The sequence below is a fragment of the Podarcis pityusensis genome, assembly GCF_964106645.2.
Source record: "Podarcis pityusensis genome assembly, chromosome: 3".
NCBI lineage: Eukaryota > Metazoa > Chordata > Lepidosauria > Squamata > Lacertidae > Podarcis > Podarcis pityusensis.
In genome coordinates, this window is record NC_138026.1 from 69,831,200 (window position 1) to 69,854,651 (window position 23,452).

The following is a 23,452-nucleotide window of genomic DNA, read 5'->3' on the forward strand; positions in this document are numbered from 1 at the left end:
ATCCAGAATTTGAACTAAATGTACTAATGCAGAATGACAAACAGGATTACTGATCTATTTTAAATAGTAGGCAGGTGTCCCAACTACAAGATATAGACTGAGAGAGGGTCCTTTATCCTCCAGAAAAAGGACTGGTGGGAACATCCATACATGGACCTAGCCAAGGGCAGCAGGGAGGGGCAGCTGCCTCATCAATAAAAATCAATAAAATATATAGCTGAGGCTCTGCCCCCCCTAACAAAAATCCTGGCTACACCCATGCATCCAAATAGAACTTACCACCTCAAGATTTTGGGGGGGGGGGGGGAATCCTAGTGAGTCACTCTAGAGTTCTTTGGGAAATACTATCCAAGGAAAAGAGAATAACCTCCAGAAAAATAATTTGGAGGAACCCAATTTATTTCACCCTGATACCTTAGAGCTTTTACACTGACCTCTGGGGAGAAAGATAGCAAGAGACCACACACTTTGGAATTAATGAGTGTTAAAATCTACTTGATAGCCCATGCACTGACAGGGCAAAACAAGGCAGATTGTAGAACATAATAGCTGAAGAGCCACAGGGGAAAATGCATGTGCCAGACAGATGCCTTCTACAGGTATGCCAATATGAGAAGCCAAGATGGTGGAGTTGAGAGTATAGAATGGTAAATTAGAACATAGTGTGCAATGTGCATAACAGAAACAGGAAGGATAGGAGACGAACCAGTGGGATACGGTTATCTGAATACAAATTTAGCAAAGAAGAGCATACTGAATGGTGTCACTGTATGTCAAGGTGACCATAGGGTCACAACAAATTATAAATCTCAGACAAGGCAGACTCCCCTCACAAAATCACTTTAGGTGAGAATATCAAGTATTATTGCCATCCTGACCAAATTGTCTTGGGTGATTATGGTGGAGTGTAAAATCAAGCAGGCACCCAACGTTGGCAGTGTGCTAATGGGCAACAACTCTTACATAAATCTAGTATGTTGTTCTGGTCACAACAATGAGGTAGATTCTAGATACCCTAAGGACTGTGACCTAGAACAGTTGGTCATGGAACCAAACAGGGGAAGTGACTCTGGACTTAAAGTGTCACGCAAGACCTGGTGCAAGGTATGTTCTTAAATCATTTGGAAACTGACCAGTGCTCTCAATTTCTACGTATGAAAATGGACAACTGCCAAGAAAGTCCAATGCAATCCCATTTGATTTCAAGAGGAAACTTTCCACAAAGATTGGTAAAAAGGAAGCTGAAAGTCACAAGAAGGTCAAATCTCTCCAGGCAGCTTGGGAGCTGTTCAAAAGCACACTAAGCCTAGCTGGTATAGCACAGATCAGAAAGGCACCACCAAGGCCAAGAGGATGTCAGCATGGTTAACCAAGTCAAGAAGCTTTTAGAAGGCGGCTTCCTTCAGAAAATAAAAGTGTTGCCCAACTGAGAACACAGAGCTTTGATAAAGAAATGGAAGCAGACAATGGGGGATGCAGAAGAGAGATATGAGCGGCACCTCCCTTTAAAGACTTAAGTCCAACAATAAGCATTTTTTAAAATATACCAGAAGCCAGGCAGGCAATGGGACTGTGGCTTATCAGGACCGGGGGGGGGGGTCGGTTTCCCTACTGGCAGACCCCCTTTAATAGTTTCTCAGAAAAGAATCTGCATAGGCCGACAGCCCAATCCTACCTTGGGGGGGATGGGGAGAAACTAGGCTGTCTAGATACCTTTTTATACTAATGAAGTTGTCAATGTATTTAGAACGGGGTGGGGTAAGTAAAAGATTGGTCAACAAATCACACTTTCAAACAGTCAAAACTACATTAGCTAGTTAGGTTGTACTTGCTTGAGGAGGCTTTGATTTCAAGAGCACGTGCAGAGTGCCTTGCAGGGAAGAGACTTTGAGAAAGGGCAAAGCTTTACATTGTATCTGGTTGGATGGCTCCACGGAGAAAAATGAACTGAGGGGATGCTTCACATATTTATAGCCAGGAAAAGCCAACCCCCTTCCTTAGAATATATGGTGAGAAACTGGAGAAAGAATATCCATTTCTGATCACACAAGTGATCCTAAGTAGTCAGTCAGATTCATACTGAAGAGGCTGGTTCCACCTTAATGATTCTGGACTCCTATTACAAAAGAACTAGCTAGTTTAGAGGAAATATATATTTAAAAAGTCCAGTAGCATCTTAAGACCAACTACCATATTTTTCACTCTATAAGACGCACCAGACCACAAGATGCACCTAGCTTTTGGAGGAGGAAAACAAGAAAAAAAATATTCTGAATCTCAGAAGCCAGAACAGCAAGAGGGATTGCTGCGCAGTGAAAGCAGCAATCCCTCTTGCTGTTCTGGCTTCTGGGATAGCTGCTCAGCCTGCATTCGCTCCATAAGACGAACACACATTTCCCCTTACTTTTTAGGAGGGTAAAAGTGAGTCTTATAGAGCAAAAAATACAGTAAGTTTGTTCTTGGTATAAGCTTTCGTCTGCATGCAGACGAAAGAAGTGTGCAGATCTGAAGAAGTGTGCATGCAGACAAAAGCTTATACAGTGGTACCTCTGGATACGAACGGGATCCGTTCCGGAGCCAAACGCAACCTGCGTCTGCGCGTTGCGATTTGCCGGTTCTGTGCATGATGTCATTTTGACCGTCTGCGCATGCGCGAGCGGCAAAACCCAGAAGTAATGCGTTGTTACTTCCAGGTCGCCTCGAGCGCAACCCGAAAACGCTCAACCTGAAGCAACTTCAACCCAAGATATGACTGTACCAAGAACAAACTTAGTTGGTCTCTAAGGTGCTACTGGACAATTTTTTTAGTTTAGAGGAGCTAGCCTACTACTAAAATAATACAAAAGATTTAAACTTGAGATGAAATTCAAGATACTGCTTCCTCAAAAGTTCTGAATGCCAGGCACTCTAGGGGTTACTGTTGGTAGTTACCAAATTGACTGAAATAACCATTGCCAAGTATCACTGACTGTATACAAACCTATTGTGCAACCACACTTTGAATACTGTGTACTTTTCATCACTCCATTTCAAAAAGCTTACTGTAGGGTTGTAAAATATACATTAATTGGCAAATGAAATAAGAGGATTGAAGCAACATAGGAAGGAAAGTTTCATTTGGAGCTTTTTAGCTTAGCAAAAAGGCCATGGGGTGGGTGGAATTAACATGTATGGAGATAATAAATGGTGTGCACTAAGTGGATAGGGTGTTTTCTTTTTCATAACCCAGTGTCATCCCTGAAGGTGGATTTTGGAAGGGTTTAAGTTAAATGCTTCTGCAACACACAAATCATGAACGAGGTCTGGAAAAGCCATATGCAATTGCATGCCAATGTATGGAAGATTGCACTAGGGTTTCAGAGTTTTTGCTTTGGTACTGTGTCACACTGAACCATAAAGGAGTTTGACATGTAGATGTGAGGCACCTTGGAAACAAAATCCTACCTCTCCCAATCATTTTCACAAAACATGGCAAAAATTGTACCATGACAGTGTTTGACATATCCATTCTAGTTAAATGCACTTAAAGAGAATGGTTGATGTTTAAACCAGCAATTCAGAATTCCAATTCTCCCACAGAAAATGTGTGCTTAGATGTCCTCCGTATCCCATGATAAGCACACCTATGGATTTCCACTATGGAAAATTTTCAGTCATTTCATTTAAGAACATTCCTGAGGAAACTATGTTTTTTGTCAATACTACATGACCACAGCAAAATGTACCACTTGCATTTTTAAAAAAAAGTTTCAGTGGCAAGAGCTGTACATTCACTATGAGAAAGGGGCCACATACTGTATACTGATAAGAGCACCATAAAGCTTAAATGACTTTCAAGTACATGCTTTTACCTATTACAATGAAGACTGCATATTATAATGAAGGGTTCTATATAAACTGAAGTAAAGAAAAGCCCAACAAGTCTGCACAAGACAAACACAGAAGGACTAAATAAATTACATTATTAAAAATCTTTATTTAGGTTTGGTCAGTACAGTTAAGATAATATTGGAGTCACAGAGCAATATGCATTAACAGGATACAACAGTTCTTAAACCGAGTAACTATGCACACAAAATTCTTAAACATTCGGTCACCTAAAGAGAACGCACAGATGCATGGTGGCAAAACTGGAACACAGACTACTACAGGACTCCTTCACCAAGTTCATTTTAGTTATAAAACTACTGTACTGGGCAAACTTGGCAGTCATTACCTCACAACTATTATGACAATTTGAGTGTTATAACAGTATGAGTAAAGAATGCCCTTACGCAGCACAAGTTCTAGATATACACAGATTTGTACAGACATCATTGTGTTATACCTGGAAATAAAATTCGTTTCAACTTCACATTAACTCAAAAATATCTTGAGCCTACACAAACATCCTTTTAGCAACATTCAATGTAATTGTTAAAATTTCAGAAGTGGCAGAGGTATCGAAGCAAAAAACCCACAAAGGCAGAATTGTGACATATATGCACTAATCTGAACAGTTCTGGACAGTTTCTTCTCCCAATTTAAACGACACTATATAAAAATGTTGCAGAAAAAAGGTTACAAAACTGAACCCTGTACATTGACATTTGAGTCCAAACCATTCTGAACATGACGAGACCCCGCAGTTCTGTTACCTTTCACACTGACTGTTTTCTCCTCTTGAGAATCGTGATTGGAGTCTGTGTCATTTGAATGGTGAGTTAGAGAATTCTCACTACCAGTGGGAGAGTCTACACTTTCGTACCCAGTACTGAGTTGATTTATATAGCTACCAGATCCTCTGCCAGTTCTATCTTCAGAGTGGTTGGAAAGCTTATTACCATTGCTTGGTGAGGGTGGAAAGTCATCCTCTGTTCCACTGCCCTCTCTATAAAAACCAGGCCCAGCTGTCCTCTGATGAGACGAGCTGCCATTGCTTGGTCCATTTGCCATACGACTGCAGTCTTTGCTCATGGCTTCTCCCTGGTCTGCAGTTTCTGAAGTTGGAGTCCGGCTGCTACCTGGGGCTGAGGTTTGTGACTGCTGCTGCTGCTGCTGATACTGAACCAACTGCTGGCGAGTCTCCTTCAATTGTTGCTGTAGGACTAGAATGGTACTCTGCATACCTTCTACTTCCTCATCAAGTTGGATGATGAAATCATTCAGTTCTACATGAAGAAAAACACATTTGGAGCATACACTTAAAATAGCTCATTTATGTATCCTAAAACTGTCTCAAGCCACCTCAACTTAGTTAATAACATATTCATATGTTGACGGCTTTGTGTACATATTTTTCCTAATCTACATAGCCAATACAGAGCTCCAAAAAAATAACTTCCACATCCCATGCTAGGACAGCACAACCCAATGGGTAGCACACACTCATGGGCATATACAAAGAAAAAGAACCAGAGAAAAATACAGAGCAGAAGACATTTCATAGAATGCTTGTTTTAATCTCAAAATGCCTACCAAAATGATTATAAATGAAGCAGCAAGTTCCTGCAAATCCAAATGCAAAGAATTTTGCACCAGGGCCCAAATGCATTATCAGGCAAAGATTCTTCAAGGGGGAAAAACTGTTACAGCTATTGATTTGTTAAGATATCTGCAAATGCTCCAAGGTTAAGGGATGGCAGTCCCAACCTGCATGGTTACATGCGTCTTCCTTATAACTTCTGGGCATTTTGCCTTAAAACATTTACTCTTAGCATACATCACCACATTTATATATATTAATTTGCATGATCTTCTATGCTATCTTTGGAAGTGGGGAAAACTGGGGTTCCATGGCAAATAATGTTCTGTTTTTGCACCAGTAATGTTTCTGTACCATGATCCCTCATATAAAAACCTATGTAGTATATAATCACTAACTGTACATTTAAAAAACTTCACTCACAGTGTTCATACCATAGCTGTCAACTTTTCCCTTTTTTAAAAGGCAATTCCCTTATTCCGAATAGGATTCCTTGCAAGAAAGGGAAAAGTTGACAGCTATGGTTCATACATATTTGGCAATATGAATAAATGTAATATCAACATTCTCTTTGGAAGTTTGCTGTTCATCACCAGCCTGATAGAATGATACTAACAAGTATGCCAACACAGGCAAACATTAACAATAACAACTTCATTCCACAAACATACAATCATGATTTTTTCGGTATTTTCTACTATTAGAAAATTTCAATACCCAGTCAAGTACAATTTAATTTCTCTGGTGCCTACAATCCTACTTGCCCCCAAAACTATTTCCAATGAAGGGTTAAATCTGTGTAATCCCTACAGCAAAAGTTTCCGCTAGTTGTGATACAAAGTGCTAGCATTATACCAAAGCATGCCCATGTCTCTAACTCAATACATCTATCTACAACTGAAGGTAAAATTCATAACAATAAATGAGATACAAATTTTAACTTTGTATGAACTTCTTCTGGAAATGTGCTGGTCAGAACTGGGCCAAAGCAAAATTTACAAAGCAAGCTCTGTGATCCTGATAACTACTTTAGGTACCCATGTGCCTGTCTGCCACCCAAAGGGGCTTGGGTTGCTTTACTATGAAAAGCAGACCACCATGTTTTATCACATAATGCTGTTGTACTTTCCTCAATTTCAAATTAGTCTTCTGCTGTGTAGCAAAGAAGGCTTCTGTTTTAGAATAAAGTCCACAGCACCCTTGGAGGGCAAAGTATCAAACACACACATATGCAAGTAGTCACACATGACTATTTCCTAGTGGAATTCCTTCATATTCTAGTCAATCTGTTATTTTACATGTCACACTACATTTACCTTCATGAAAATCTAGATTTATGTTTAATTTTTTGTGCTTCCATGGAATTTGATTAAATGAGCTTGAAATTATCCCTTTATTCATAATGTTTAAACATACTCCACAGTGGAAACATAATACCCACATCACAACATTAACTGGTGAAGCCTACAGATAAAAGGCATTTTTTCTATTTTCTTTATAAAAAAACCCTTACCATCCTGACTGCTTTTAAGCTCCTCACTATATTTCTTCTGTAAAGCCAACTCTGCCTCAAGTTGTGCAATACGTCCTTGGGACAGCTGCCTTCCAAGCTCTTGATTCTCCTGGATAAGCATTCGACACTTCGCCATTAACTTTTTGCCTGTTTGGCTGTAAAGGAAAGAGCCATCTATCACAAAATGAAGACAATATTCTCTCATCTCCCTTTTTAAAAGTAGTTACTGAAGTGGTATTCCTGTATGTGTCACGCTACAGTATCTTACTGCCAGTTGTCATTGTACAAAGTCTCCCTATAGATACCAGAGGCTGATCCATCATCGTCTGCTGATCTTCTGGCCCTGTTCCGAGAAACTGAAAGGCAAGTTCTACAGTTGAACATTTTAAATGATCAAATGACTTTTGTTGTTCTTATACTCCAACTACAGCATGAAGCAATTTTCAAAAGAAAATGAACTTAGTTGTGCCTCTAAGGAAGGGAAGGTGGGAGAAGTAAAGCAGTGTTGGACATAATGGGTTGCATCCAACTAAGTCCTAATCAGAGTAGACCCACTGAAATTAAAGGGTTTAAGTTAATCATGGCCATTAATTTCAATGGATCTACTTTGAGCAGGACTAGCACTGGCTAGAACCCAGTATAGTCAATGATCTGGCTTGCAAGCAATGAACAATCTCATTTTACCAATATACTGGAGGCTCTAGTCGTGGCTATATGCAAAATTGAATGACTAACATTATGTTGCATAATAATGCTTTACAAAAGGCAAACTTGCCATACCAAGAATGCAAATGAGCAGAAAAGAATCCAAAACCTTAGGGAAAAATGACACAACCGCAGAGTACCAATAAAGGGGGGGGGGGAGGTTTTAGTCATGCTTAGAGATCGAGTAAAATCAATGGGACTTAATAATACCCAACCTGTCCCATTTAAATGGGCTTGGATCCAATCCAAAGGACTGAGATATGATTCAGAAGGGGCTCATCAAGAAATTTATTTTAATCCCCTTTCAGTGTTGTGCTACGTATGCTGCTCCTGTGATGAGCAATGCAACACATTGCAATGCAGTCCTACCATTTCTGGTAAGTCATCGTAGTGTGTAGGCTACTCTGCCAGAGCAGCACCATAGCCACGAGTCCACAGAACTGTGGCCACTATGTGTAAGTGATCTGCAGGAGTTAAGCAGCACACTGCAGGGTGTTTAGCAAAATAAGTTAAAATATACTTTCCACAAACAGAAGCAGCTAGATCATGCCACTGTCTTACATATTTTAGCATATAACTGATTAATGCGCATGATCTAATTTATAGAACTGTGACAGCTAGTTGCTTTCTTTCTGTGTGACTTCACACAAAAATGCACAAATAATATGCTATATATACACTTTTGTTTACATGTCCAGGATTTATGCAATCTTGTTTCAGTTCAGGAAAACCACTCAACATATACTAAAAGGCATTTCCATGTTTTGTCTAACTAAAACATGCAGCTCTATTTTACATGAAACACTGCAGTTTCAGACATTATGTGATAGCATATAGCAAAAGGATATACTGCTCAGTGATATGAAGATGCTTTGCATGCAGAAGAGCCCATTCTGATAGAAGGGCTGGGGGAAAACTTCTACCTAAGATATTATAGACCTTAGTAATGCAAGGAAGATTCCAAAACTAAAGGAAACAAATACAGCTTCAAAATTTGTATGAAATAAAATCATGGGGGCTTAAAAATTGCAGTTAATAGTTTCATGAGCAAGGCAAGCTATGAAAATGTGACATATGATGCAAAAACAGTATTAGAGCAAAATTTAGAACCTGTGTCTGCACAATTTATTATCCTTTTAAAATATGTTGTTCTCTAGAAAGGTTCCTGTCACTTACATTACCTATTTTTCCCCACTGGGACACACATTCTTGAAGCTTACCTATATATGGATCTACTATAATCCCAGCAAGTTAACGTTAGCATTTCATTTTCCTTAATATGTATTCCTTGCAAATCCTGTGTGCACCTAGCCAAAAACTGTAAGCAGATATGTAACTGTTTCACCAACCAATTCTCAGCTTTTTTGCCTGTTCATACTGCAATTGTGGCTAAATAAAAGTTCAACGTTTGCAAGTGTTCTCTGCTATAATTCAAGACATAGAAGGGTACTTCACACAAGGCATTTTCCTACATAAACCTGTTCCACATAGGAAAACTAACCTTACACCATGTGACATGTGCATGTGTTCTGAATACATGGAACCCACTGCTAATCACGCACACTAAGTGTGCATGTGCTGAAGTACATATCAGTATGCATCACATGTTATGGCATATACCTACTTTTTCTACATGGAAACAATGATCAATACAGAAAACAATTTGCATGAAGTGACCCTTGGTTATCACACAAAGCTGATGGCCAGGATCCAAAGAGCTGCTTTAAGTATACATGAGGGGATTGAACAGGTCCTGATTTTTTAAAATTTTCTTTAATAACAGCCCTCATTAATTTCTGAAACTCTTCTCGGTTTCAAAATCATCCCTTGCATTATATGAGGCTTTGGTTCAAGAAAAAAAAGTCAAAACCCTCAAACTCTTTGAAGGATGGTTCTTTGGATCTTGGCCTGTGCCTTCAAGAATTTCAGTCATTTCAGAATATCCATGATGCATTCTTCATGTCCACCTCCAGCACAACATAATCTCTTTAAGAACCTACATAGGAATTTAAGTTGTTGCTTATGTTTTCATGTTCACCAAACTACTGTCTCATATAAAAAATCAAGAAACTATTTCTGTCAAGAAAGAGATTATAAATGGGTGAGAATGGCAACAACAGTAACAAGCTAACAGAATTGCAGGATGCTGCTGCAGTGAAAACTACCACCTATTTAACAAATCAAATATTCTGGTAAAGTTATAATTTTAAAGCATTTTCCTGTTAACTAGGAAGCCTCAATGATGCCACCCCCATAATTAGCATCACTATTGGATACTATGTGTGGTATCAGTGACAGTTAAAATATAGCATTCAGTGATTTCCCCTACTGTATCTGGAATCCTATGAACAAGGACAATGCAATACAATACTTAAAACACTGTTGAAACAGTCAGCTCTTGAGCACAGACAATGATCCACAAAAAGTGATGTGCAAATACAAGAACTGTTCCTTTGACCCTTCAGAACCACATTAATCTGTAGAAGAGTGAACTAGTACTTTCAAGTTATCAAGTCAAAAATAAATTTTGGCAAAACACATGGAAGACAAATGATGAAAATATTTCTTGAAAGGGATAAATTAAGATCCCACCCCTTAGACCTTTAAAATGTGTAGCAAAGTCAATTGTAAGGCATATCAAATAAAACTTAAATGTTTAAAGGGATGTGATTTCACAGTAAGTGGAAATATGTATATATCAAAGACCTGTTTTTCTAAAAATCAAGCAAAAATTAGTTTTTCCAGATGTCTATTGAAATGAAAACAAAGTAAGTTCATACTTAGGTTCATGTCACCTTGAGAACCCAAAAACATTTGAAGTCACCATCCTCTAACCACACATGAATTGATTAAGCTGAAGTTCACAAATAATCTGTATGACATCCCACAATTAAAACATACCTATGAGAAATGATTTTTGATTATACATTTAACAAGTTTTACAAAGTCAGTTGCAACATATTAAGACAGTTTTTGCTGTTTTCTCTGTTGGTCTTACCTCTGTTTTGATGCTAGACCTTTAAAAGATTTTCCATAGCATCACCCCAAGATGTTTGAAAGATGCAATTTGTTTTTGCTTCAAGGTTTTCTTTCGATGTAGACTCAATAATGGACAAAGGTTCATATACTACCACATTTCATATGCTGCAATAATTATCTAAAGCAGAGCTAAAAAGTACTTCATAGAAGTATCTTTTATTTAACTCAACCAATACTGTATTGGGAATGCTGGAAGTGGAACATTAAAATATTTGTTCTTATATTTTACCTACTATGAAACAGTCCTTAATTTTCTTTCTGTTATTATATATTGACTATTATGGTTCAATTATATTCGGCAGTCTTTCCACTGTGACCTCAAGAATGCACGCTAAACTGTCCCAGACTACCATTCCTGGAAATCACTTGGGACATGACGAGGCATCAAAAAGTATCAACTCTTCTGAACTGATGCCAACCAGTGGGATGCATGCAATTTGCTTCAACATCATCTCTCTTCCAGAGAACAGGACAAAATCAAGTAGCAGCCTGTTCTACATATTTATATTCATACTACATGAAAGCTTCCCATACAGTAGTACGAACAGCAGTGTCCCCTGAACTATGCAGTACAACTATTTCAAGGCACATTTTATAGAAGGCTGCAGTACAAAAACTAGGTATACAGTGGAATGCAAAATGCCCCAAACAAACTCTGAAAGTAACTACTACTGCAGCACCTTGTATAGCCTGCACATAGTGTCTCAGGATAAAAATAATGAATGGCACTTCTGCATGGATAAAGGCAGTAAAAGAATCACAACTAGTTTGGGGTTAGATATACTAGTTGAGATTCAGGACGTACACAACTGCTTCAACAAGGTTAGGAAGATGTAATTAAATTGCAACTATACGTACAGTACTAGATTTAGGAGTTCACATATTGCCAGCCATCCACAGAACAATTTGTTATTCAAAGCCATGAAAAGGTTCACTGAAGTCCTATGGAACCCAAATGCTAGGAAAAATCAACACTGACTGTGTGCGTGTTCTCACAGCTATTCAAAGCCGATTACCAAATGTGATTTAAACAAAATTCACCTCATTGAGTTTTGACCCAGCAGTTCAGTGAACAAGGAGGAAGTCCACAGTCTTATTGGCAAAACTGACTTAATCAGTCTCTAAGTCACTAGGTTTAGGGTTAAGAGCGAAGCATATTCCATTTTAATGTTTTACTCGAATTTGACATGATCAATTCATGATTTAAAATCTCTAGGTTCTCCTCCAAACTGTCTGTAGACATAGTGTGCCACAGACTTTAGACTTCTGCTTCTCCCTCTATTTTCTTCAAACAGAACCACTTCGCAAATGTCTACATGTTCTAGAAAGGGCACTTTTTCTGAGGTGGCCACTTCTTCAGAATAGTCCGACGCTGTCAGGCCTCTGAAGCAAAGGGGGGGAAAAGCTGAAACACAAGGTTCATCTGATAAGTTTTACATTAAGCATTACAAGCTGGACAGTATAAGAATGTGGCTTTTGGCTCAAAACGTCTGAGTCTTGGTGTGGAAACGAGTACGTGGTTGTCCCACCAAAGCATTCTCTGTCAGGGAAGTCTTGACTGGGGAGTATGTTTTGTTTACCTATCAGGTGTAAATTTCCAGGCACTCAGTTCATTTTGGGCTTGTTCCAGTTTGTCTTTAGTCTGTTCCAGTTCAGCTTTCATTTTTAGGAAAAACAAGTTGATGGCTGGGTCCACCATTGTTGATCTCAGTTGAGCAACACTTGGCTGCTGGACTTGCTTGAGGTACTGGATCTGATTCTGCATAAAAGGGGGTGAAATGATTACATTGGCATTTATAAGCTTTCATGAGCCAACTTAGCCCATTTCAGTCTGATACCCCCATACAATAAGGATCTCATAATTTAACATTTTCTTGAATACAACTGAACACTGAAACTGACAGGAATGCACGGAATTTGGATGCTTAGAATGGATCCAAAGAACAGGGCAATTTTGTGTTTGTTCCACCAGCATACTAGGTACCTAGGATTTTTTTTTTTAATCATCACTGTATCAACCTCCAGGAACTACTCCCAAAATTTAACCCATAGCACCTTCAGATCACCCACCACAATCAAGCGGTATACAAATTTTATAAAATAAATGAATCAACATATGCCTTTTATTTGTAATTTTACACTTTAAGCTCCTCAAAAGACAGAGCTATAAGTTGTTCTCAACTCAATTTTAAGTTGTACTAGTAGTAACTAGTAGGCTTACATCAAGTTCTCTCTTTAACGTTGGCAGTAGTTTTCATCTTTGCATGCACTTCTGTAAAAAGGCAGGTAACATCAAAGAGACATTTGACTGGCCAATAAATATGTGGCTTTAATCCTTTTTGGGGGGGTAGAACTTTTAAAACCATTTTTTTAACCTATCTTAGAGGAAATATGAACTTGCAGGACAGATCTCTTCAAAATTCATTGTTATTTGAATGAATACTACATTAGAGAAAATTCTACTTAACACATTTTCTTCTGCCAATATTTATTACTCAATGAACACTGGTACTGTGATATCAGTTGGGAAGTTCTAAATCAGAGTAACTTTTGTCTTCTTCTAGAATCCCCATCTCAAAGTGCTTTAAAGGAGCTACATCAGTGCTAAGAACCACATAGCCTGGCAAAAAGTATGAAATACAGCTTGCAGAAAAGGTGGCCAAAGCAACTGCTAGCCAATCTCTGATCTGAAAATATTTATGCAGTAAACTGCACAAAAAGTAATGAACATAAATGTATCAACTCCCAAGCTATGGACTGATAAGTTTGAGATTCTGCAGCATAAATAGGCATATAGCTAGAAATACCTCCCTAACCACAGTGATATTTCCCTAAGCCAACCAATATCCTAGTCTTGTCTGCTAGAACTATTCACAAACTGGGAAGCCAAGCTCTGCTTCTACATTTATACAGGTACACATAAATTAAGTGAATTAAGTAAAACGACAAATGACTTGAAGGAAGTCATTCACAAGGAAAAGTGCTGTTCCTCTTACTGTAGGTACAGAAGACAATAGTGAATACTGGGCCTGCTTCCTGAAATACCTTTGGGACTCCATTAACTCATTTTGGAAGTAGAGAGGACATATACAGATCAGAACAGCTGGGTCATCTTCGCCATACACCACCACAATTTGGCTACACAGAAGTTGTTTCAGCTACCTATGCATCACAGCAGAATTAAATGTGCACAGCATTTTATTGTTGTTATTTTAAAAGTAGCTATGTTTTGCTTAGGTCTGCTACTAATCTAGGGTAGTTCTCAGTCACTTAAAAAGATGAAGGCATCATGATTCATTAAAGTTTTCATTCTGCCAGGAATGTGACCAAAAAGACTCTGAAAAAAACACTCATGCAACAGGATAGTTGAAGCAAACACCACAGGATGTTAATAGTATTCCACATACAGGATGTTAAGCTAAAAATAAATATATCAACACAGACACCTTCATCTGCAACAAGTTGAAAAGCTTCACTTACAGTACACTCTTGCATCTCTTGTTCCTTAGTTGCCAGCCGCATCACTAGGATATTTTCTCTTCGAGCAGATTCTTGCTGTTGCTGCTTCAGCTTTTCTTCTGACTCTCTCAATCCAGTTACATCATTAGCTATTGTTGAATGGCAAAGCAAACAGTAAAGTTTTAGTGGGAGCCTATAAAGACCTTAAACCAAATTTTTGTCTAAGCAAAACAACTTGACCATCAAATTTGTTTGCTTCTGCTCCCCTACTGAATCAACTAAACCCACATACAAGAATTTAACGGGGAAAGGAATAGCTCCTCTACAGCAAGCAAAGCTGCACAAACACAGCAAAGATCAGTTAGGAGATTCCTACCCTTTTTCTACCTTCCTTTTTCCTGTCAGCTGTCAGCAACAGGTAGGACCAGTAGTCTATAATAAGGGAACTCCCCCTCCCTCTCCTCTTCCCCTACTTCATCCTCAAATTTGCTTCAGAGGGTTGCTGGAACCCCCTTAACAGATTTTGTGAGTGTATGAGGAGAGAAAAGGGAGGGTAAGTTCCAAAGCAAAGCCAGAAGTCCTTTCACTACTTCACGGAATGTCACCCTTCATTTCTATTTCAAAGGACTACTTGTGAGAAGCAATGATTTATTTTTTTAGGTGCCCAAGTTAGCCTACTCCTGCAACAAAATATTGTACCATCTTAAAAAATAACTCTCTCTCTCTATATATATATGGGCAAAAGATTTTGTAGTTAAATTCATGAGACACCAACATAGCATGTTTTAACTATTAACCAAGGATATTAAGTTCATAGAAGATTACATAACCTCCATAACAACTAGAAAGCTGAAAAGCAGTTGCCATGTTTAAAGGACTTAGAGGCACTTAAAGGGGATTAGACCATTACTGTGATTGCAGTGTCCCACAAACAAAATTCATGCTGTGGATCTATTAACATCTACAGATGACAGAGACAGCACATTGAGGGTAACAGAACTATAGTCTGGTATTTAGCTTTGTCCTAAAACTGGTAAAAACTTTCTGCTGCCAGTAGAAACACACCAATAATAACGGCTTGCAGTTTCCCAAGACCCCAACTGGAAGAAAAGAACTGAACTTTTCTACAAACTGCATTTTGTTTGAGATCAGTCAACAGGTTCATGTTAATTAAACTCATACTTGAGATAGCGCTCTCTTGGGTGTGTTTAGAAAAAAGTTTGCTTGTCACTCTAGAGGTATCGCATGGTAACCTGTACAACTATCCTTTGGTGCCTAATTGTTGTTCCCAGTATTAATCCCAAGGTGGACATGTAAAGGAAAGCTTCTCTTTCCAGAGGGACAATTTTGAGATTCAAATAGCTTAAAATAACCTGAACTCAAATCCCAAGGATGCAGAGGAGTTCAACAACACTTACTTTAATACCACTTTACACTGATTTTTTCTGACTGAATGGGTTTATGTTAACAAATCAAACAAATCTGATTGCAAAGTAAAGATTAAAAAAAACCCTCTTAAGTAATTTTATCTGTATCTGTATAATGGGCTTAAGCAGGTACTGACAGAGAAACTGTGGCTCGCCAAGATTTTGTTGGACCCCAGTTCTCCTCAGCCTCAGGCAGCAGAACCAACAACCCTATGATGGGAAACATACGACCATATCTGGAGTGCCACAGGTTTCCCATACCTGACTTTACAGCAAGAACCCATTGTATTGGCTTAAAGAATTCCACAAATGATCAGAAGGTGCATATACACAAAATATGATACACTTTATCATTCATTCTATATTAATGTTTTTCAAGAACAGCATACCCCAACCTGGTGCCCTCCATATATTTTAAACTACTCCACCGCAACCAGCAGTCAATAACCAGGAATGATAGGATTGGAAGCCAAAATTTTTGGACAGCACCAGCTGGGGAAGGCTGGTCTAAAACCATAGTTCTCAAACTGGTCTTTAGCTGTGACTGCAGAGGAGACCACAAAACATACATGATGGCTATAGGCAAGGTCACAGCACTGTGATTTTATGATAGCATTTCAGAAATCCTGCTTAAGCCTCCTGAAACAAAAATAAGTACAGTGGTGCCTCGCAAGACGAAATTAATTCGTTCCGCGAGTTTTGTCGTCTTGCGATTTTTTTCGTCTTGCGAAGCACGGTGTCGGGAAAGTTTTGGAAAAGCTTCAAAAATCACCAAAGTCTTTAAAAACCTCAAAAAAGGCTACCACACCGCGTTCTATGAGTTGCTCCTCAAAGTCAAGTCGCAACTGTATTAACGGTGTTAAGAAAAAGGAAACAAACTTGCAAGACGTTTCCGTCTTGCGAAGCAAGCCCATAGGGAAAATCGTCTTGCAAAGCAGCTCAAAAAACAAAAAACCCTTTCGTCTAGCGAGTTTTTTGTCTTGTGAGGCATTCGTCTTGCGAGGTACCACTGTATTTAATTATCAGATGCACCCACAGCACTTACAACAGTATCAGTTTGAGCAAGGGTTTCCATTTACTGCAGTTAACCAAACTACTGCAGACGGTAAGTGTCGGCTTAACGAAGATACCCAATGGGAAACCGAACACCAGTCCCACTCATAGATCTGCTGAATTCATTTAACTTTAGTAGAGGGACTTCTAACACACCAACAACTTCTGAAAAGACCACCAAAAACCTTTAACATTAATTTGAGCCAGCCACTTTCGCACCTCCTCCTATGGGTTACCTGGAATACTTTTGTACAAAAGGGATGGCAGGATAGGAGGATAGATTAGGAAGCTTACAGCAGCTGCTGCTAGTTATGTGTATATTTTATTTATGTCTGGGTTTTGTTTCTTTGTTGGGTTTTTTTAAAAACATAAACCACATTTAAGCTTAGTAAACACTGTATACCAATGACTTAAAATGTGGCCTGTGACACACCAATTTGAACAATGTACATCAGAGATAGGTTACTTAAGCCTGAGTGACTGAACTGGTAATGCCATTAATATGTCTGAACTCTAAGTAGATAGATAAAAGCGAACCTTTGAAGGGAACTACAGTTCTAAATGGTTTGTGGATCAGCCTGACCAAGCTTACTTAAAGGGCTGTTCAGATACTTTTTCTGAGCTGTACAGAAAACCCAACTGCTGCCCCTTAAAACAACTCTTTTCTTTATTATCACTTCTATTTTGCAATTGAGTTTCCACTTACAGTTAAGGTCTGTATATTTGCCCTCCAGAGCTTGCACATATGCTTCATATTGCTTCCACCTAAGGAGGAAGGAAAATTGTTTTTGAATCTTAAATTATTAAATTATGGCATTTATGGTGCAAAGTGGGAGTACAGACAAGATCACACTTAAACGCACAATAGGGTATTCATTAAATATCTTAAGCTCTTTCCAACCAAAAACAATGAGCTATAGACAATCTCACATCTAGCACCACCCTAAGCACCTTTCCATCCTTCATTTCTGCAGTTTTAAAACAAGTTTCTAGCCTCATATATGAAAGACATGGAGAGTTTATTTCTGTTACAAACCCAAGAATGCCAAGATGCAGACTCTTGGTCATACTCTTACATTCTTTCCTCTGGAATTCTCTATACAGTCTGAAAGTATATCAAATGACTTTTTTCCTTTCTGCATTCTAAGTGCAGAATTTCCAGCTACTTGCCTTTGGATAAACAATGTACTTTTTCTCCACAGCCACTAGGAAAAGGTTTAGCGTTAATCTTTCTACCTCATTAAACTTAAAATTGCTTTTTAGTTCCCTGTTACCATGGAAATGGAAGTTATACAAAATGAAACAGTTAAGAGATGCATGGTTTTTAAGTAGAAGGTAGCCTATCACTTTACCTTAAGATCAACTCCTCTCTAGGTAGAACCTTGAAATCTGTATCACTGAGGCGAACCTGCAGAACAAAAATAATCAAGTTCAACTATTTCCTCATGCAATATTGAAAAATAAATACAAATGCTACAGCTTTCAAGCTTACCTTCTTCGGAAGTGGTTCTTCATTAGTCATTGTGAATTCTGCATAAAAGAAACAAACACTATCATTATTTGGTCCTCTTACTACCATAGCCAGCATTTTTATGTCACCTGAAAATAATGATGCAACTGAAGTGAGTCCACTGAACACAGCATTATGTACTTTCAAGAATTATGAAGAATTGGGCTCTAAGTATTAGATCCAGACTACCCCTGGGCAGACCACCACCCAAGAGATTCTCCCATTGGAGGAGGTGGGGAGCCAACTTCTCCAATCCCTCCTGAAAAACTGGGTCAGAGGGTCCTTGGGAGATGGTGATGGCAGCTACAGGAATTCCTCTGCTGAAACTGTCTCTTGCTTTTTCCAGCAGGAGCCTCTGCTGGATCTTGGATTCTTTCTGTCCATGAAAGCAAAAATATGGATCCAACCTCCTGTGTTGAGTGTAACTAACTACAGCTAACAGAAAGCTCATTTCACAGCACAGAAAGGGTTTACATGTAAGTTACTGGTTTAAACATTTTTACAGCAGTACTAGGTATCTGCTTATACATATCTGCTGCAAAGTCTGAGAAAATGATCTGAATTAAATCCTACTGAAATCCATGACTTTTTAATTTTTTAAAACGTGTACTCTACCTTATGACCCTGCTGGGTTTCTGAGTTTTGTCCAATGAACACAACTATTATTTTGTATTCAAATACTTTTTCTGACATTTATAAGCTTTCCATATCTAATGCATGTTGTTATGTCTCTATTGCCAAAAATCTTTGTAAATAATATTGATACCAATTATCCAGTCATTAGTTATTGTCTCATATCTTCACTGACACTCTGTTTCCAGCTATACCGTGTCCTTGTTCCAAAGTTTTTCTGGCAAGAACTTTCCAGGAAAAGGCATGCAAAGGTATGGGAATTCAGATATATGTAGGTACAAAAGCTTTAGCTAAATAGTGGTTCATCACTTTTGAATGTATTCCTGCAATTAACTGGCACTATGCCTACCTCAGAGACAGTCAGGGAACCACTATGTTCTGCTGAATTTAAAATCTGAACTTATCTTACTTGATGCTTAGCTTATTTTTTTAGCTGTTTTGTTAATAGTGTTTCATAGATGGTAATTGTTTTACTGATGATTTGTAACTGTTTCATTGATTTGTTAAGTATTCTAGAAGACTTATTCTGTATTTGTAATGTTCTATAATGTTATTTTTATGTATTGTTTGTATGCTGCTGGGATTCATTTGAATGAAAAGCAGCATAGAAATATAATCAATCAATAAATCTTTTGCAACTTTATTTGGGAATTATTCAATCATGAATGAGTCTTGCAACACCCAGATTAAAATGTTGATAAATCCATATAGGATAAAATATTTTCCTTAAATTATTAGCAAAGAGCAGGTACTTCTAAAAGCAATCAATATGTTTTTAAATCCCCAAGTCTCCCTCAGCTAGACTCATCACAGTATTTATTTTAAAGTCTTAAGGGGCCATATCTCTGGGCAACCTTCTGAGGGCTACATGCCAGTGGTGGTCAGGGCCTGAAGCAAAAGTGAGAGAAGGAATAATTGTACATTTTACCTTTGTACAGTGGGCTAGCATCTGCACACACTCACATACCTCCTGTTCTTTATTCAGGTAAGCAACAGGCATTATCAGAATTCAAGAATACATTCATGACAGGCAAAAACACTTGAGGAGAGTGCAAAGCAGGATGTGGCCTAGGGAGAGCTCTGATGGCCAAATAGAGGCCTAGAGAGCCACTTTCATCTCCACACACACACAAGGGTCTCTATCCCTTCTATAAAGGTAAATCACAAAACCAGTCTTTATTCATGGCTTCATATTATTGTGTAAAGCTGATCAATTTAAGAACAAATTGTTCTTTCAGGATTTGTGAACTCAGATTTTGTATTATCACATCTGTGTTCAAGATGGCTATAGAAAGAACTCATACCCATAACTCATATTAGCCAATGGCTTTAGTGAAGTTGCACACCACCCTGTGATCCTCGATAAGTTCCAATTGTTCTATTGCAAGTAAGCATCAATCCCTCTTAAGTCATTGTAGCTGCAGTGTTCAGTGCACATACTCCACCTTCAGAACGTGATCAGATCCATACTAGATACCATTCCAAAAGTAACAAACCCCATATTCATACCCAAACAACCTCATGAATGCAAGGACATGTAAGTATTATTGTTTCCGCTGTTCTGCATACATTTTATTAACTATATTTGGTTAAATAACCAAATTAAACTGTTTCAACATCAAAATGTAAGTTAAATATAAAGGTATTTAATTGAAACACTCAAGTATGTCATCTTAACTTTTATGATTCTGTCAAGTCACACATGTAAAATCTTTTGTCAGTTTTCATAGTATTTAAGAAAATAAACAACTGTGCTGTCATGTAACTAGATTTTATTTTCAGTGTATTATGAAGAAATTCTCTCATCTCTGACCCACTTCTGATCTAAGCTAAGCATCCATCTCCAAGCAACAGAGCAATCCAGGCTGAAACAAATATGGTGGCAGTTATGAGGAAAGTGCTTGTCTGTGTAAGTGCTCCATGCACATCCTATTATGTATAAATGAATGCATTTACTTCTAGAGTCAACTCATTCACGTTTTAACTTAGTATACCAGTGAACTGTAGCCTGAGCAACTATAACCTGTCATTAGTATGGTGCCTCTAAATGTGAATAGATCACTTTGCATGGTGGTTTTTACATGAGTGAACATCAAAGAACAGTTGCATAAGGAAACACTTTACCTATGGGCAACACATATTTATTGGCCCTCAGATGAAAACCTCACTCTTGGTGAGTTATGACAGATATCAAATTTTTGGTTATGACAATCAATCCAGACATTGTAAGCTGCACCTGAAAATCACCTTGGGAAGGGGGCACCCAGTACTCCTTAGAATCTGACACATTGTGTAAAAGTTTCTTGTTCTCCAAGGATATAAACTGGCTTGAACAGAAATATTTCCAGTAGTCAGTCTACAAATTCTACGTTGGAAATGCATCTGTAACATTTGAGATGTTACAGCATATACTGTACTTGTTTTGTTCCCCAAAGAGCAACCGAACTCTCAATAAATTGATACCACTGAGCAAGTTTGCACCTTAGCCTTACAATTTGGCAAAGTATACTGCCAAACCCATATTTTCAAACAGACTTTTGATTAGAAAGCAAGTGTAACCTACATTTGCTTGGAAAAGTTAACAAACAGGGTTTTGTTTTGTTTTTTAAAAATCTAATTATTGACTTTAAATTATTTATAAAATCGCTGTTTTAAGCAGTGGCAATTCAAACCTGCTTTCTCTCTTGCACCAAGTAGTGATGCCTGCAATCTGAGGAACCCATTACTTTCTAGCGAGCCAAATCGAGCCTAAATAACCCATCCATGTGACTTGCAGTCCAATCCCATCCTTATTTACTTCGAAGCCCCATTTATTACAGTGGCGCGGTCTCCAATGCAGAGGAGGAGTGCAGTCTAAAGCTTTATAACCTTTCATATTCTGCGTGGGGAATGTCTCTCTGTGTGCATCTATCTGCATCTACGGCTGGCTTCCGATTTCCCCTCTATCCAAATGGCGTAGAAATAAAAACGTGTCGCCAAGTCCTTTCAGGTCTTACGGATAAAAGGCCTCCTCGTAATTAAGAAATCATCTAAGAAGTCTTTTCGAATCCTAGGGTATCCACGCTCCTGTCTACGAAGGACGGTGCCTTTAGGAAGGCCGGTCCATAGTAAACAAGACAGGCGAGCGGAGGATGCCCGTCCCCAAACAAGCTATCTGAAAAAGGCTGGGGGGGGGAGTGTGTGGAGGTTTTTTTTGAGGGGGGTGACGACAGCCATGAAGAAATGCCCGTAACGGGTGCCCGTAACGCAGGAAAAGGCGCCGAGTTTAAACCCCCCCCCCCGCTTCGAGTTACGTTAGTCCGGGAAGGCGCTCCCCGCCCCGCCCGTGAGATGGATGCCCCTTCCCGCTCAGGGCCGGCGAGCCTCGGGTCTCTCCGGGAGCCGTAGTAGCGGGGACTGCGGCGGGCGGATGCAGCCCGCGCGCGACGAAGCGGAGAGAGGCCGCCACTCACCTCCCGCCCGTGGCGGCCCCGAGGCGTCGTCGTCGTCGTCGTCGTCTCCCGGTTGCAGCGGGTGCCTCCACGCCGGGGCTCGTGTCGCATCAATCAAGCGGGCCCAGCAGCACCTCTGCTTGGGGAAGGCCGCCGCCAACACCGCCGCCGCCGCCGCCGCGCCAGCACCACCACGCTCGCTTCCCGCCCCGCTCTTTATTTGCTGCTTCGCTGCGCTACAAAATGGCGCCGGACAGGGAAATGAGAGGAGCCGCCGCCTCGCCCCTTCCTTGCCTCCCGCCTCGTCCTAGCGAGAAGGCAGAGCCGCCCGCAGCGCCGAGCCAACCGCTGCCACTCACCCACGGCTCCTCCCCCTCCCTCGGCCGCGCGCTCCCTCGCGCCGCCTTATTCACACTTACCGGCCCAGCGAGAGAGCGAGAGCGAGCGAGCAACTGCCCCTGCAGCAGCGCTTTGCCTGGCGCCGGGACTACTTCCCTCGCACGGCACTACTGCCTCCCCCCCCCGCCTCCTTCCTTGGTTCGATCTGCTTTTCTGTTCTCTCTGCGGAAAGAAGCCGCTGTTTGCGCGGAGAAGGGGGGTGGGGTGAGACGTAAGTATTCGGCCAAAGTTAGCGGGGGGCGACGACTGAATGCCCCGCTCCAGTCCCGCGTCTCTACGCAGTTGCAAAGCATGATGGGAGGAAGCAGGGTGGTAGTAGCGTCGGCGGAAGGATTCGGAATCGTACCGTTTAACCACCTGCAGGAGTGAGGCCGAGCGAGGCGGAAGGAGACTTGATGTTGCTAGAGAAAGATAGTTGCGGCGGAGGCGGTGAAATTCCTACGCAGGGATTTCTTTTGAGTCCACCGACTTATTTTTCGAAGGAGTGAAAATGGAGCAGTCGAGTACGTTCCTATGCAGAGTTTGGAAATCGGTGGCATTGAAGGGTCGCCTAACCGTGCACGCGATGGGGCTGTAATATTGGGTTAGAGTTACGAAGTGCGCGTAACTCCCACTGAAATCAGTGGAATTGCAGAATTAAGTTTGCATCCAGGATCTTGACAAGTTGTATCTTTTTAGCTGTACCCATGAGGTTAACTGGAAGGGAACCAGTAAAGTTGATTGGCATTAACTTTAGGACTGACAAATTTATTCAGAGGATTTGCGATTTAATTTATGGAATTCACGGGCACAGGATATAGAATATCTTTTAAAGGGGTT

At 39.8% G+C, this 23,452-nt stretch overlaps 1 protein-coding gene across 2 annotated transcripts; it reads right to left on the reverse strand.

Moving 5' to 3' along the window:
• Nucleotides 1-3,956: 3,956 nt before the first annotated feature.
• Nucleotides 3,957-22,933, reverse strand: WTAP (WT1 associated protein). 2 transcript variants are annotated; one of them, XM_081000049.1, is made up of 8 exons: nucleotides 22,654-22,933; nucleotides 18,153-18,190; nucleotides 18,013-18,068; nucleotides 17,367-17,425; nucleotides 14,202-14,329; nucleotides 12,302-12,480; nucleotides 6,978-7,132; nucleotides 3,957-5,150 (listed from the first exon to the last, which is right to left on the reverse strand). In XM_081000049.1, the coding sequence occupies exons 2-8, from the start codon at nucleotides 18,180-18,182 to the stop codon at nucleotides 4,561-4,563; spliced, it is 1,197 nt and encodes a 398-aa protein (XP_080856175.1). In that variant the 5' UTR covers nucleotides 18,183-18,190; nucleotides 22,654-22,933; the 3' UTR covers nucleotides 3,957-4,560. The 2 variants fall into 2 exon arrangements, with proteins under 2 accessions (XP_080856175.1, XP_080856174.1); XM_081000048.1 differs by lacking the exon at nucleotides 22,654-22,933 and adding an exon at nucleotides 22,256-22,470.
• Between the last annotated feature and the right edge of the window lie 519 nt (nucleotides 22,934-23,452).